General features: G+C 43.8%; 1 protein-coding gene across 1 annotated transcript in view; it reads left to right on the forward strand.

Moving 5' to 3' along the window:
- The window catches only part of LOC311109591 (mdm2-binding protein-like), a 36529-nt gene that overhangs the window by 2912 nt on the left and 16318 nt on the right, over positions 1 to 17299 (forward strand). Inside the window, exons 7-12 of the mRNA XM_084152521.1 lie at positions 13 to 127; positions 5662 to 5784; positions 10834 to 10928; positions 11360 to 11426; positions 12043 to 12160; positions 12389 to 12559. Coding sequence (XP_084008647.1) covers positions 13 to 127; positions 5662 to 5784; positions 10834 to 10928; positions 11360 to 11426; positions 12043 to 12160; positions 12389 to 12559 — 689 coding nt within the window. The remainder of the gene's footprint in view (positions 1 to 12; positions 128 to 5661; positions 5785 to 10833; positions 10929 to 11359; positions 11427 to 12042; positions 12161 to 12388; positions 12560 to 17299) is intronic.

Here is a 17299-nt window from a genome sequence, read left to right on the forward strand (position 1 = left end):
TTGTTCCTCCAGGTGGCAGAAGCCAGCCTCCAACCTGTCAGCCAGTATAGTAGATACCAGTGGCATCATGACCTGTATTGATGAGAGGGAGTTATGGAGAGGAGGTGTTCTCATCAGAGAGAAAAAGGTAAGATTATTTAGCCTATCAGAATGGTTTATACTAATATTTTGACTGTTGTATCCATATACTTGACCACTAGGGGGCGTATGTTAGTAAATCTGCAAAATAAAGAGTAAAAAAACGCTAGTAAAAGGAAAGTAGGTGTATTTAAATATTACAATATGATGACGCAAGTGAAAGGAAAGTAGGTGTATTAAATATTACAATATGATGTACAGTGCATTCGGAAAGTATTCGGAAAGTATTCAGACCAGTTGACTTTTTCCACATTTTGTTATGTTACAGCCTTATTCTAAAATGGATTAAATAGATTTTTTCCCTCATCAATCTACACACAATACCCCATAATGACAAGGCAAAAACAGGTTTTTAGATTTTTTTGCAAATTTATTAAAAATATAAAAACAGAAATATCACATTTAGACAAGTATTCAGACCCTTTACTCAGCACCTTTGGCAGCGATTACAGCCTTGAGTCTTCTTGGGTATGACGCTACAAGCTTGGCATACCTGTATTTGGGGAGTTTCTCCCATTTATTTTCTGCAAATCCTCTCAAGCTCTGTCAAGTTGGATGGGGATCGTCGCTGCACAGCTATTTTCAGGTTTCTCCAGAGATGTTCGATCAGATTCAAGTCCGGGCTCTGGCTGGGCCACTCAAGGACATTCAGAGACTTGTCCCGAAGCCACTCCTGCGTTGTCTTGGCTGTGTACATAGGGTCGTTGTCCTGTTGGAAGTTGAACCTTTGCCCCAGTCTGAGTTACTGAGTGCTCTGGAGTAGGTTTTCATCAAGGATCTCTCTGCACTTTGCTCTGTTCATCTTTGCCTCGATCCTGACTAGTCTCCCAGTCCCTGCCAATGAAATACACCCCCACAGCATGATGCTGCCACCACCATGCTTCACCGTAGGGATGGTGCCAAGTTTCCTCCAGACGTGACGCTTGGCATTCAGGCCAAAGAGTTCAATCTTGGTTTCATCAGACCAGAGAATCTTGTTTCTAATGGTCTGAGAGTCCTTTAGGTGCCTTTTGGCAAACTCCAAGCGGGCTGTCATGTGCCTTTTACTGAGGAGTGGCTTCCACAGAGGAACTCTGGAGCTCTGTCAGAGTGACCATCGGGTTCACCTCCCTGACCAAGGCCCTTCTCCCCTGATTTCTCAGTTTGGCCGGGCAGCCAGCTCTAGGAAGAGTCTTGGTGGTTCCAAACTTATTCCATTTAAGAAGGATGGAGGCCACAGTGTTCTTGGGGACCTTCAATGTTGCAGAAATTGTCTACGGACAATTCCTTCGACCTCGTGGCTTGGTTTTTGCTCTGACATGCACTGTCAACTGAAGACCTTATATAGACAGGTGTGTGCCTTTCCATATCATGTCCAATCAATTTAATTTACCACAGGTGGACTCCAATCAAGTTGTAGAAACATCTCAAGGATGATCAATGGAAACAGGATGCACCTGAGCTCAATTTCGAGTCTCATAGCCAAGGGTCTGAATACTTATGTAAATAAGGTATTTCTGTTTTTTATATTTAATAAATGTGCAAACATTTCTAAACTTGTTTTAGCTTTGTCATTATGGGGTATTGTGTGTACATTGATGGGGAAAAATGTAATTTAATCCATAACAAAATGTGGAAAAATGGAAGGGGTCTGAATACTTTCCGAATGCACTGTAGATTATGCTGCCCTGGGAGAATGTATAGGGGTCATGTGTGGGGCAGGGTGCTCAGTGTGTGCCAAGCCTAGGGCTGTAATGAAGGGCTGCTCTGTCTGGAGGCCTTGCTGGGCCTGGGGTCAGGGGTTAAAGGTCTAATGACTAATCCAGAGCCCCCTGGCACACAGGACAACAGCCAGGGTTACTCATCCCCTCACCCAGCCCCCTGACTGGGACACAGGGGGGCATGAGAACCAACTGTGCCCGGCCCTGAACCCAAACCCCAGTCTCGACCGATACTCTTATGACTCAGCCATTAATGATTGCAGATCCGCCGTCTTGGTAATGCTTGTACTCAGTGAGAGTTGATAGACGTGTTGTGAATTTAGCCTTTTTAATGTTCTTTGATTTAGAGTATATTTTTGCAAGTCAAGATCACACATTTAGATCTAACTTTACAACACAACTTCATCTCTAGAGTTTACTGTTTCCTTACATCCTTCAGAAGACATCAGCTCAGCTGTCACTGTTACAACGTAATTAGGTTTATCCATAGGAATATAAATTAATTCCTTTGGGACATTGACAGTGCTGTAGCTACATTTGAGGACACTGAGGTCTGGACCTTGGTAATTTTTTCTAATTAATAAAATACTAATGTATTTTTTAGGAACTCAGTCGGGGTCTCAATTTACTGTTGAGAGTTAGAATAGTAGAATACACAAGGTGCAATTTCTTAACTTGGTAGTGCATCAGAAGTTTTTGTTATGTTTAATGTCACTCACTGACAGTAACTCAATTAGCCCATGTCAGTTAAAAATGTATCTATTTTTTTTATTGGAAAGTTAGTCTAGCCAGCTATCTAAACTTGTAGTAATCATGGCCAAATTACCCACCGGACACGCATGGAACGTGCCCAGGGGCCCTGACCTCCAGATAGCCCCCCATTTTATTTTTCTAGTCACTCTCACTCAAATATCGTGTAAACATGGCAAACTGTGTAGAATTGCAGAAAATGTGCTTGTATAACTGAAAACATGTCTCCCCACCCCATGGCAAAATGTGTAGAATTGCAGGAAATTAGCTGTAAAACTGCAAGAAAAATAAGTTCTGTAAAGCAAATATATTTGTTTACCTTTTGTTCATAAATTACTTTTTCTGCTAACAGATCCCTCTGTACGTATTAAATTATAGTTTTTAATCCCAGTGCTGAATTAATGTGTAGCGGCTAATTGTATCGCTAGTATGGAATGTGTTTGTAGATCGACTGAATGAATGAAGCTACAGCCACTAGTGCTGAGCGATTTAACTGAAATGTCTGTTATTTTTAGGTTTTTAAACAACTAATTGACCAATATCTGTTCAATTATTTGAATTCCATTTAGTTCGTTTTTTTTCTTTGAGCTCAATGCGCAGTTTCTCTAGAGATAAATCAGATCAAGCCCAACTGTGCGATGTACAGTGGGGGAAAAAAGTATGTAATTTTCATCATAGGTACACGTCAACCTTGACAGACAAAATGAGAAAAAGAAATCCAGAAAATCACATTGTAGGATTTTTTATGAATTTATTTGCAAATTATGGTGGAAAATAAGTATTTGGTCAATAACAAAAGTTTCTCAATACTTTGTTATATACCCTTTGTTGGCAATGACACAGGTCAAATGTTTTCTGTAAGTCTTCACAAGGTTTTCACACACTGTTTATGGTATTTTGGCCCATTCCTCCATGCAGATCTCCTCTAGAGCAGTGATGTTTTGGGGCTGTTGCTGGGCAACACAGACTTTCAACTCCCTCCAAAGATTTTCTATGGGGTTGAGATCTGGAGACTGGCTAGGCCACTCCAGGACCTTGAAATGCTTCTTACGAAGCCACTCCTTCGTTGCCCGGGCGGTGTGTTTGGGATCATTGTCATGCTGAAAGACCCAGCCACGTTTCATCTTCAATGCCCTTGCTGATGGAAGGAGGTTTTCACTCAAAATCTCACGATACATGGCCCCATTCATTCTTTCCTTTACACGGATCAGTCGTCCTGGTCCCTTTGCAGAAAAACAGCCCCAAAGCATGATGTTTCCACCCCCATGCTTCACAGTAGGTATGGTGTTCTTTGGATGCAACTCAGCATTCTTTGTCCTCCAAACACGACTAGTTGAGTTTTTACCAAAAAGTTATATTTTGGTTTCATCTGACCATATGACATTCTCCCAATCCTCTTCTGGATCATCCAAATGCACTCTAGCAAACTTCAGATGGGCCTGGACATGTACTGGCTGAAGCAGGGGGACACGTCTCGCACTGCAGGATTTGAGTCCCTGGCGGCGTAGTGTGTTACTGATGGTAGGCTTTGTTACTTTGGTCCCAGCTCTCTGCAGGTCATTCACTAGGTCCCCCCGTGTGTTTCTGGGATTTTTGCTCACCGTTCTTGTGATCATTTTGACCCCACGGGGTGAGATCTTGCGTGGAGCCCCAGATCGAGGGAGATTATCAGTGGTCTTGTATGTCTTCCATTTCCTAATAATTGCTCCCACAGTTGATTTCTTCAAACCAAGCTGCTTACCTATTGCAGATTCAGTCTTCCCAGCCTGGTGCAGGTCTACAATTTTGTTTCTGGTGTCCTTTGACAGCTCGTTGGTCTTGGCCATAGTGGAGTTTGGAGTGTGACTGTTTGAGGTTGTGGACAGGTGTCTTTTTATACTGATAACAAGTTCAAACAGGTGCCATTAATACAGGTAACGAGTGGAGGACAGAGGAGCCTCTTAAAGAAGAAGTTACAGGTCTGTGAGAGCCAGAAATCTTGCTTGTTTGTAGGTGACCAAATGCTTATTTTCCACCATAATTAGCAAATAAATTCATTAAAAATCCTACAATGTGATTTTCTGGATTTTTTTTCCTCAATTTGTCTGTCATAGTTGACGTGTATCTATGATGAAAATTACAGGCCTCTCTCATCTTTTTAAGTGGGAGAACTTGCACAATTGGTGGCTGACTAAATACTTTTTTCCCCACTGTAGTAGGTAGTTGTAGTTTCCAACAGGCCAATATTCTACATAATTTAGCGCAGAAAACATGTTAATTAACTTCAATGACCATAATCCATTGCATGCTTACTTGTCCGGTCTGTGTGGTGCAGACATGGAGAGGGAGAGAAGAGACAGAACGCGCGATCGAGAGGGATAGAGAGCAGTTGCTTTGCAAAGGTATCTCTATCTGAAAATACATGATCTAAGTGAATGATAGTTGGTATTCAGCAGTCATAAAAGTATGCCTTTACTTTGACGAATTTCTAAAATAGTGATTTTGTCAGACAGCATAGGCAGCAGCTCTATAGAGATGAGATGATGACTTGGAATGAAATAATAGTCATCAAATAAATCAAATGTAATATACACAACTTAAATATTTTATTAAAGTAAAGTCATGTGAATAAATGATGGTTAATAAGTGATAATCAGTAATGGGCATCATGGGACTTGTAATAATTATTTTATTCTGTGTTCTAGCATTCAACCCCCACAATGAATAGTGCATGTTACACAAAATAATCAACATCGAAAATCGTGATTATTTTTTAATAATGAAACTGAACCGACTTCAAAATGCACTAATCGCTCAGCACAACCAATGTGATAATGGCTGGGATAATTTGTGCTTCTTTTGCAGTTCTCCAAATAGCATTTTAGAGTTTTTAAATTGAATAGAAATGCAGTAAATTAGCTTCAACTTTCTTAACATTTCTTGGAAATCCCCCCGGGACCTCACTAAAACAGACCCTGTACATTGATTACAATGAGAACAGGCTGTCATGGGAAATCTCTGTTCTAAGATGGAAACCCAGTTTTGAGTTCACTAAAGATGTTGTCCTATTTATGTCTCCTGTCCTGTCTAACAGTTTGCCTCTGAGGTGAGGTTTGAAGGCTTCTCCCTCAGAGCCCAGGATAGAGCGACATGGTACAGCCTGCTGCCTTCTGATCCAGACTCCCAGACCAGCTCTGACCACAAGCTACACTCGGAGGTGAGTAGTCCTACCCTATCCTATCCTACCCCACCCTATCCTGTCCTACCCTGCCTCCAACCTTCCAGTTCTACCTGCTACTGACTCACTGTCCTACCCTACCTCCAACCTTCCAGTTCTACCAGCTACTGACTCACTGTCCTACCCTACCTCCAACCTTCCAGTTCTACCTGCTACTGACTCACTGTCCTACCCTACCTCCAACCTTCCAGTTCTACCAGCTACTGACTCACTGTCCTACCCTACCTCCAACCTTCCAGTTCTACCTGCTACTGACTCACTGTCCTACCCTACCTCCAACCTTCCAGTTCTACCTGCTACTGACTCACTGTCCTACCCTACCTCCAACCTTCCAGTTCTACCAGCTACTGACTCACTGTCCTACCCTACCTCCAACCTTCCAGTTCTACCAGCTACTGACTCACTGTCCTACCCTACCTCCAATCTTCCAGTTCTACCAGCTACTGACTCACTGTCCTACCCTACCTCCAACCTTCCAGTTCTACCTGCTACTGACTCACTGTCCTACCCTACCTCCAACCTTCCAGTTCTACCAGCTACTGACTCACTGTCCTACCCTACCTCCAACCTTCCAGTTCTACCAGCTACTGACTCACTGTCCTACCTCCAACCTTCCAGTTCTACCTGCTACCGACTCACTGTCCTACCCTACCTCCAACCTTCCAGTTCTACCAGCTACTGACTCACTGTCCTACCCTACCTCCAACCTTCCAGTTCTACCAGCTACTGACTCACTGTCCTACCCTGCCTCCAACCTTCCAGTTCTACCAGCTACTGACTCACTGTCCTACCCTACCTCCAACCTTCCAGTTCTACCTGCTACTGACTCACTGTCCTACCCTACCTCCAACCTTCCAGTTCTACCTGCTACTGACTCACTGTCCTACCCTACCTCCAACCTTCCAGTTCTACCAGCTACTGACTCACTGTCCTACCCTACCTCCAACCTTCCAGTTCTACCAGCTACTGACTCACTGTCCTACCCTACCTTCAACCTTCCAGTTCTACCAGCTACTGACTCACTGTCCTACCCTACCTCCAACCTTCCAGTTCTACCAGCTACTGACTCACTGCCCTACCTCCAACCTTCCAGTTCTACCTGCTAGTGACTCACTGTCCTACCCTACCTCCAACCTTCCAGTTCTACCAGCTACTGACTCACTGTCCTACCCTACCTCCAACCTTCCAGTTTAACCTGCTACTGACTCACTGTCCTACCCTACCTCCAACCTTCCAGTTCTACCAGCTACTGACTCACTGTCCTACCCTGCTTCCAACCTTCCAGTTCTACCTGCTACTGACTCACTGTCCTACCCTACCTCCAACCTTCCAGTTCTACCAGCTACTGACAGACTGTCCTACCACCAGAATAAGTATCTCTACTCACTGAGACACTGCTATGTAAACACATGTATTTCTACACAGCTTTTAATACTATGACTTGTTTTAGGGGTTAAAAGCAGACTCAAACTTACACTCTTACAGAATCCCTTAAGGTGTTTAAACCAAACTATTATTCACAACATATTCAAACATCCATTAATTACACTTTTTCAATTAAACACTGCTTAATAAAAGTAAAAAAAAAATATTTAGCTTCAGCCATCTAACGGCACTGTTGGTGTTTCTGTCAGAGAGAGAGAGAGAGAGAGAGAAACAGAGCGAGGGACAGAAAGAGAGCGAGGGAGTGAGCTCAGTTAGTGTCCATGTTGCTGTCTCTTCGCTCCAGGCTCTGCTGTCATAAAAACCAGAGTGTGAAATGTTTCTCTAATGAGTTTTCCACTACAGATGAATCATGGAGCTCTATGTAGCGATGGACATGCTCATCTCTGATAGTCTGTTATTAAACCCTTGGACTGTTTACTCGTTGGACACCCACCTGATTTACAGCACCCATATTGATTAGCTAGTGTCATTAAATTCCTTTTGGTTCCGTGACAGGCAGTATTTATGGTGATGATTATTATTGTTCTGGGAGAGTGTGTTTGTAGTAAAAATAATTGTGTTTATGGTGTTGTTGAGACAGTGACTCACCATCTGTTGTCTCTGTAACTGAAGGAGAGAGGTGGGTGGTGTGGTGGAGGATGTGTGTCTAACTGAAGGAGAGGGATGGGTGGTGTTGTGGTGGAGGATGTGTGTCTAACTGAAGGAGAGAGGTGGGTGGTGTTGTGGTGGAGGATGTGTGTCTAACTGAAGGAGAGAGGTGGGTGGTGTTGTGGTGGAGGATGTGTGTCTAACTGAAGGAGAGAGGTGGGTGGTGTTGTGGTGGAGGATGTGTGTCTAACTGAAGGAGAGAGGTGGGTGGTGTTGTGGTGGAGGATGTGTGTCTAACTGAAGGAGAGAGATGGGTGGTGTTGTGGTGGAGGATGTGTGTCTAACTGAAGGAGAGAGGTGGGTGGTGTTGTGGTGGAGGATGTGTGTCTAACTGAAGGAGAGAGGTGGGTGGTGTTGTGGTGGAGGATGTGTGTCTAACTGAAGGAGAGAGGTGGGTGGTGTTGTGGTGGAGGATGTGTGTCTAACTGAAGGAGAGAGGTGGGTGGAGTTGCGGTGGAGGATGTGTGTCTAACTGAAGGAGAGAGATGGGTGGTGTTGTGGTGGAGGATGTGTGTCTAACTGAAGGAGAGAGGTGGGTGGTGTTGTGGTGGAGGATGTGTGTCTAACTGAAGGAGAGAGGTGGGTGGAGTTGCGGTGGAGGATGTGTGTCTAACTGAAGGAGAGAGATGGGTGGTGTTGTGGTGGAGGATGTGTGTCTAACTGAAGGAGAGAGGTGGGTGGTGTTGTGGTGGAGGATGTGTGTCTAACTGAAGGAGAGAGGTGGGTGGTGTTGTGGTGGAGGATGTGTGTCTAACTGAAGGAGAGAGGTGGGTGGTGTTGCGGTGCGTCTGAAATTAGACTACACCCTATTTTCTATATAGTTTTCACGACTTTTGGCCTTTTCAGGTTAAAGTAGTGCCCTGTATAGGGAATAGGGTGTTTGAGTAGTGCACTTTATAGGGGATAGGGGGACATTTCAGACACACCATACCCTAGTAGAGTTTCTCTCATCACTTACTGAGGAAGTGGCATGATGATGATGTGTCTAGAGTTTCTCTCAACACCCTGTGATATTAAAAAGCGTTCAAAACAACTGGGAAATCTGTAATCTCCAACTTCAGTGCGTTCAAAACAACTGGGAATTGGGAACTCGGAAAATCTCAGACTTCCAACTTCAGTGCGTTCAAAACAACTAGGAACTCGGAAATCTCCAACTTCAGTGCGTTCAAAACAACTGGGAACTCGGAAATCTCCAACTTCAGTGCGCTCAAAACAACTGGGAACTGGGAACTCGGAAATCTCAGACTTCCCACCTCAGTGCGACCTCAGTGCGAAACAACTGGGAACTCTGGCCTCTTCCTAGAGCTCCGACTTTCCGACCTGAAGATCACTAATGTCATGATTTGACCTTGTATTTTTATCCCAGTTCCCAGTTGTTTTGAGCACACTGAAGTCAAAAGTCTGAGATTTCCGAGTTCCCAGTTGTTTTGAACGTGGCATCAGAGAAGGCCCAGCCCAGCCCACACCCTGATTAATGGGCCTAATAATGAACCAGCCCACACCCTGAATACTGTGCTGGCCTGATAATGTAGAAGGTTCTATAGTAGTCAGTGGGCCGGGCCGGGCCTGGCTGCACCCTCTATGAAGAATTCACCTCACCTGTCAGAGAACCCAGAACCCTATGTCCAATCCACTCCTGCCTCCTGACAATTCCCACCACAGAACAGCAGTGTGAACTCAAAGGCAGAGCTGTAACTCAAAGGCAGAGCTGTAACTCAAAGGCAGAGCTGTAACTCAAAGGCAGAGCTGTAACTCAAAGGCAGAGCTGTAACTCAAAGGCAGAGCTGTAACTCAAAGGCAGAGCTGTAACTACCAGGCCAGCTGTAACTCCATTTCTGTATTTAGATGTGACTCATCCTAAAGCAGATGCATTACTGCACTTTCAGGAAGCTTAGCTTTAGGCCTACTTGGAGTTGCTATTAATGAAAGTCTTTGGGTATTTTGTACTCTTAGTTTGCAGGGCTGAGGTTGAGGAGAAAAGCAGAAAGCAGCCTTTGCATCGATGGATTTAAATCTGTTTTACAGTGACCTGTGAAGGAGCTGTCTCTGTCCCTTGTTTGTGAAATGGGATTTGGAGCTAATCCCGGGCCAGGGCAGAGAAAGGAGGGGAGGAGGTGCGGGGGAAGGAGCTGATAGGGTGAAAGCTATGCCTGCTACTTATAAAACTGGCCTAGCTACACACACACACACACACATACATACACACACACACACACACACACACACACACACACACATATACATACACACACAAACACACAGTCTGATAATACCTGATACAGTCGTTGAACAAAGCTGACATTGCTGTAAAGTTAGAGGTAAATAAAAGTACTCAAACATGCCAACTAAATATCAGCTTTACGGCTTCCACTTTCTATCAAGTGGTAATATTTAAATCTAAAGCTTGTGTTGTGTGTGTGTGTCAATTTTGACATGCTGTTCTGTGTCCTTTCACCCCCCTTCTTTCTAACCCCCTTCCACTCTTTCTTTCTTTTTCCTGCCTTCATCTCTCTGTCACTCTGTCTCTCTGTCACTCTGTCTCTCTCTCTCTGTCTCTCTCTCTGTCTCTCTCTCTCTCTCTCTCTCTCTCTCTCTCTCTCGCTCTCTCTCTCTCTCTCTGTCACTCTGTCTCTCTCTCTCTCTCTCTCTCTCTCTCTCTCTCTCTCTCTCTCTCTCTCTCTCTCTCTCTCTCTGTCTCTCTCTGTCTCTCTCTCTCTCTCTCTCTGTCTCTCTCTCTCTCTCTCTCTCTCTCTCTCTCTCTCTCTCTCTCTCTCTCTCTCTCTCTCTCTCTCTCTCTCTCTCTCTCTCTCTCTCTCTCTCTCTCTCTCTCTCTCTCTCTGTCTCTCTCTCTCTCTCTCTCTCTTCTCTCTCTCTCTCTCTCTCTCTCTCTCTCTCTCTCTCTCTCCCCCCCCCCCCCCCCCCCCCCCCCCCCAGGTGTTCCATTACTACCGGCCTGTTCTAGACCTAGTTCAGTTGGTGACTGTGTCAGATCTTCCCAGCTTCCTCCGCTCCAGCACAGAGTTTCACCTGTATCCTTCACATCAGCTGATGACTGATGTGTCCACATCTCAGATAAACTGTGCCTCTCAGATCTGTAAACTGGAGATATTTAACCACATAGCTGGTTTAAGGGAAGGGACTTTCCAAAATGTTACCAGCAGTTGTAGGTGAACTGCTAGACAGTCACGCTGACAGTCAGGCTGCAGATATACCGGTAGTCATTTATTTACTGTCTGAACAGGTTTACCCTTGAACCTGGTTTGGGGATAATGAACTTTGTTCTTAGATAATGATTGGCCAGGTCTCATGTGACTGTATGCCTATGTAGACTGAACATGATATTTTTCTACTGTGATAACAGATCAAACCTTGTCATGTACAGTATAAAAGGAAATAAGAAAGCGCTAGATACATCTCCCCAGTTATCTACACTTGTTCATTCCTTGACCTATCACTACAGGGAACTGTCCTCCAAATCACTAAAAGATAAACTGCTCCTTGATCAGTTCAGATCACTGTCTGGAAAGGTAAATGAATCAGTCAGTACTCCTCCAGTGTGTGAGTCATTATACTGTGTGGTGGTGGTGGTACAGGTACAGGTACAACAACAACGGGGCGAATGCAGAGCTTGGGACAATAAGGTTCTATCTGAATTTGTGAGGAAATTGAGTTATTGACATAGCCTTGTTCTGTTCAATGTTCTCTACCTATTTAGTACAGTACTCTAAATACCCCAATTCATATTGTTACGTTCAAAAGAATACAAGATAACAATCACTGACACCATTCAAACCAATGAGGGTTCAGAACTTTAAAGCAAATTATCTCAGAATCATCTTTTTGCAGATAGAACTTTCTAGTTCCAAGCTCTAGCTATGTCAAGTAAGTGTTGGTTTACACTCCATGTAAGGGCCCTGTTCTCTCTATCCTGTATGGTCAGCTCCATGGCTCTGCCCCCTGCCTCTCAGTAGTAGTAGTACTGTAGTAGTATGGTGTAGTATGTATAGTGATGTTGTGTCTCCAGGTAGGGGCCCTGTTCTCTCTATCCTGTATGGTCAGCTCCATGGCTCTGCCCCCTGCCTCTCAGTAGTAGTAGTACTGTAGTAGTATGGTGTAGTATGTATAGTGATGTTGTGTCTCCAGGTAGGGGCCCTGTTCTCTCTATCCTGTATGGTCAGCTCCATGGCTCTGCCCCCTGCATCTCAGCTCAGCTCCCAGAAGTGGAAGGACTTCATAGCCAAGAGACCCAAGGCCCTGCCTGGTAGGTACTGAATGTGGATCGTCAGCTACAGCTCATGTGTGAGAAAAAGGACTGATGGTATAGGAACTATAGATATTTAAACAAACAGAATCAAGGCAACAAGGAGAACCAAGGCACTCTTTATACTATATACAATTCCCTAGGCATTCCTATGGCTTTTTCAGTACATATAACCTGGATGTGTATTCTTTATTTGAAACTAATTTTGACCTATTTGATTTGCCATAGTTCCAGATGTGGAGGTGAAGGGTGAGCGCGGACACTACTTCCTGTTGGTCCAGGGGTCAGAGGGCGGAGACTGCAAGGCCCGCATGATACACTCAGCCAATCAAATCAATGGAGCCGCTGCCATGGCAACCATCAATGGGCTTCTGAAAGAAAATTCTTTGTCGTTTTCAGGTAAGAAACTCTTAAAAAAACAAAAACAAGAACAAACAAATATCTACTCTGATTTAAATGTTCTTTACTGTATAATTGGTGACTTACCTGTCAATGTCATGGACAGTATGAATGGTCTACTGTCAGCTTGATATAGAGCAGTCTTAAAAGGCCTCCTCTCTTTGAGGTAATTTACTGTTCCTTGGGTCTAAGGCGGTGCCTTCTTCAGTCTCCACAAGTTGAAAAGTACAAGAAGGATCCCTCTAGCTGATGCTTTTATCCACCTCTCCATTTCCTAACACTCAGTCTAGTTTTAATCATTTTAAAATGGTAGAATAACCCAAGGTATTTCTACTAGAAAGTTATGAATAGAAACTTGGAGCCTGAATTATAAAATGGCCCAACCACTATGTACTTCTTCCTCTAACTCCTCTTTCCTCTGAATCTTTAACTTGTTCCTCAACTAGATTCAGCCGCGGGCTGATTTTTTTTTCTTGAGCGGATGGTCGGGTGGCCGGAACATAATTACAATTCATTTGTAGACTGCAAATTGACCGCAAGAAGCCCAAACAGATATACAGTGGGGAAAAAAAGTATTTAGTCAGCCACCAATTGTGCAAGTTCTCCCACTTAAAAAGATGAGAGAGGCCTGTAATTTTCATCATAGGAACACGTCAACTATGACAGACAAATTGAGAATTTTTTTTCCAGAAAATCACATTGTAGGATTTTTAATGAATTTATTTGCAAATTATGGTGGAAAATAAGTATTTGGTCACCTACAAACAAGCAAGATTTCTGGCTCTCACAGACCTGTAACTTCTTCTTTAAGAGGCTCCTCTGTCCTCCACTCGTTACCTGTATTACTGGCACCTGTTTGAACTTGTTATCAGTATAAAAGACACCTGTCCACAACCTCAAACAGTCACACTCCAAACTCCACTATGGCCAAGACCAAAGAGCTGTCAAAGGACACCAGAAACAAAATTGTAGACCTGCACCAGGCTGGGAAGACTGAATCTGCAATAGGTAAGCAGCTTGGTTTGAAGAAATCAACTGTGGGAGTAATTATTAGGAAATGGAAGACATACAAGACCACTGATAATCTCCCTCGATCTGGGGCTCCATGCAAGATCTCACCCCGTGGGGTCAAAATGATCACAAGCACGGTGAGCAAAAATCCCAGAACCACACGGGGGGACCTAGTGAATGACCTGCAGAGAGCTGGGACCAAAGTAACAAAGCCTACCATCAGTAACACACTACCCCGCCAGGGACTCAAATCCTGCAGTGCGAGACGTGTCCCCCTGCTTAAGCCAGTACATGTCCAGACCTGTCTGAAGTTTGCTAGAGTGCATTTGGATGATCCAGAAGAGGATTGGGAGAATGTCATATGGTCAGATGAAACCAAAATAGAACATTTTGGTAAAAACTCAACTCGTCGTGTTTGGAGGACAAAGAATGCTGAGTTGCATCCAAATAACACCATACCTACTGTGAAGCATGGGGGTGGAAACATCATGCTTTGGGGCTGTTTTTCTGCAAAGGGACCAGGACGACTGATCCGTGTAAAGGAAAGAATGAATGGGGACATGTATCGTGAGATTTTGACTGAAAACCTCCTTCCATCAGCAAGGGCATTGAAGATGAAACGTGGCTGGGTCTTTCAGCATGACAATGATCCCAAACACACCGCCCGGGCAACGAAGGAGTGGCTTCGTAAGAAGCATTTCAAGGTCCTGGAGTGGCCTAGCCAGTCTCCAGATCTCAACCCCATAGAAAATCTTTGGAGGGAGTTGAAAGTCCGTGTTGCCCAGCGACAGCCCCAAAACATCACTGCTCTAGAGGAGATCTGCATGGAGGAATGGGCCAAAATACCAGCAACAGTGTGTGGAAACCTTGTGAAGACTTACAGAAAACGTTTGACCTGTGTCATTGCCAACAAAGGGTATATAACAAAGTATTGAGAAACTTTTGTTATTGACCAAATACTTATTTTCCACCATAATTTGCAAATAAATTCATAAAAAATCCTACAATGTGATTTTCTGGATTTTTTTTTCTAATTTTGTCTGTCATAATTGACGTGTACCTATGATGAAAATTACAGGCCTCTCTCATCTTTTTAAGTGGGAGAACTTGCACAATTGGTGGCTGACTAAATACTTTTTTTCCCCACTGTAATATTTGACTAAAACATAATTATTTCAAGCCTTGCCTACATTTGTATACGATCACATACCGTATTTTCCGCACTATAAGGCGCACTTAAAAGCCTTTAATTTTCTCAAAAAACGACAGTGCGCCTTATAATCCGGAGCGCCTTATATATAGATCAATTGGTTAATTGGTTGATCCATACTGGTTGTACACGGCGCTCTGTCAAAATGCTTCGGTATGAAAAACCAATAAAAACAATTTAATAATAATGAAATGTTTCAGTACGACTGGTAAACTACAAAGCCGCACCGCTTGCAGCATTACGGCTACCGTAGTCAGTAAACACCGGTACTGTGCTTACTCAGTCCCACACCACTTGTGTGTGTATAAAGACCCCAAAATGGCACCTTTCAAGAGACACGCTTACGACGCAGAGTTCAAGCTCAAGGCTGTCGGTCACGCAGTAGAATATGGGAATAGAGCAGCAGCGAGATAATTCAACATTAATGAATCAATGGTACGGAAGTGGAGGAAGCAAGAAGATGACCTGCGCCAAGTAAAGAAGACTAAACAGAGTTTCCGAGGGAACAAGCGAGATGGCCACAGTTAGAGGACAAACTCGAACAGTGGGTTGTTGAACAGAGAGCAGCAAGTAGAAGCGTCTCTACAGTCACTATTCGAATGAAGGCAACAGCGCTAGCACAGGACATGATCATCGATGAATTTCGAGGCGGTCCTTCTTGGTGCTTTCGTCACTATCTGCCAATGGATCGTGGATGCCTGGGCTGATATATCAGTCTCAACTGTGGTCCAAGCTTTCACGAAGGCAGGAATAATCTCTGAACTGCCAGGCAACAGCAGCGACACTGACTCGGATAATGACGAGAGGGAGCCGGGCAGGTTGGATGCCGTAGTCGCCCAACTGTTCAATTCGGACACTGAAGAAGAAGAATTCGAGGGATTCGTGGACGGGGAATGAACTGAAAAAGTGATCTTTACGTGTTATACGTAACTGAACAATGTTGAGTTATGCACTAACGTTTGATTTAGTGGTATCAGACTGTTTCTTTTACTACGTGTTTACTGAATCAGGGAAAAGTTCCCCTCCACGTTTGGGAGAAGAGTGAGCAAGGCTGGGAGATATTGTTAATATGCACATTAACGTTTGAACAACGTTACCATGGGAGTGAACGGAGTTGTCAGAACGCTTAATAAAGTTTGACTTTATCTGACTGTTTTGTTGACATTCCCTTTAGCACAGCTCCATCTAGTGGATGCATAACGCAACCCCAGTCAAACGTTTGACTGCAGTATCTTCTATTCTATGCGCCTTATAATCCGGTGCGCCCTATATATGAAAACAGTTCTAAAATAGGCCATTCATTGAAGGTGCGCCTTATAATCCGGTGCGCTTTATAGTGCGGAAAATACGGTATATATTTTTTTGGGGGGGTCTTTTTTATGTCTGAAAATTCAAATAAATAAAAGAAGGGGTGCCAAAATAAAACCACCCGCGGGCCACCAGTTGGGGAACCCTGCTCTAACTTCTCTGACTCTTTCCTCTGGATATTGTGGTCCTCTGTAGCTCAATTGGTAGAGCATGGCGCTTGTAACGCCAGGGTAGTGGGTTCGATCCCCGGGACCACCCATACGTAAAAATGTATGCACACATGACTGTAAGTCGCTTTGGATAAAAGCGTCTGCTAAATGGCATATTATATTATTATTATTATATTTATCAGCGATAATAAAGCCCTGTAGAAAGACAGACGTAATACCTGGGAGTGAAACAGAAGAGGAGGAGAGAAGGCACAGCAGTGTAGCCACTCTCTCTCTCTCTCTCTCCTGCTGCGTTAGCCCTGTGGACTGGGAACACACTGAAACAGGCTGTAGTGTAGGTTGGTACAGTCAGAGCTGATATTTACATGGCTCTTGGTACTTTGTACAGTATAAAGCATGTAGGCCTCCACATTCATTCAGAGAGCACATTCTGTTCCATTATGGAATGCCCCAAAAAAAGAAAGACATTGTACTTTTAAAATATATTTCAGGCATTTAGCAGAGTCTCTCATCCAGAGAGACTTACAGAGAGTTTATTTTATTTTACACAAACTCTCATGTAGCATTTATTTCTGAAAGAGAACATAAGATGGTGAAAGAATAGTTCCCTCTCCTTCTGGCTTTTAAGACCCTCTCTCTGAGTACCTTCATAAAATGATTAAAGCGTAAGAATGGTTCTTTCGTACACCAACTCTCATGTGGCATTTTCATTCTCAAAGAGAACAGAACAAAATGGTGGAACAAGCAATAGATCCTGAAAGGTCTTCCTGTTCCCTTCGCTCTCTGTAGGAGTTTATTATATAAAAACCTTAAGAAAAACCCTGACATGTACCATTTTCCTTCTGAAAGAGAACAATATGGAGGAACAAGCAATGGTTCCTAAAAGGCCCTGTTCTGTTCTCCCCTTTTCTCTCTCTCTCTCTCTCTCTCTCTTTCTCTCTCTCTTTCTCTCTCACACTCTTTCTCTCTTTCTCGCTCTCTCACTCTCTTTCTCTCTCTTTCTCTCTCACACTCTCTCTTTCTCGCTCTCTCTCTTTCTCT

Source organism: Coregonus lavaretus (genome assembly GCF_964263955.1).
Source record: "Coregonus lavaretus genome assembly, chromosome: 3".
NCBI classification, from domain to species: Eukaryota; Metazoa; Chordata; class Actinopteri; order Salmoniformes; family Salmonidae; genus Coregonus; species Coregonus lavaretus.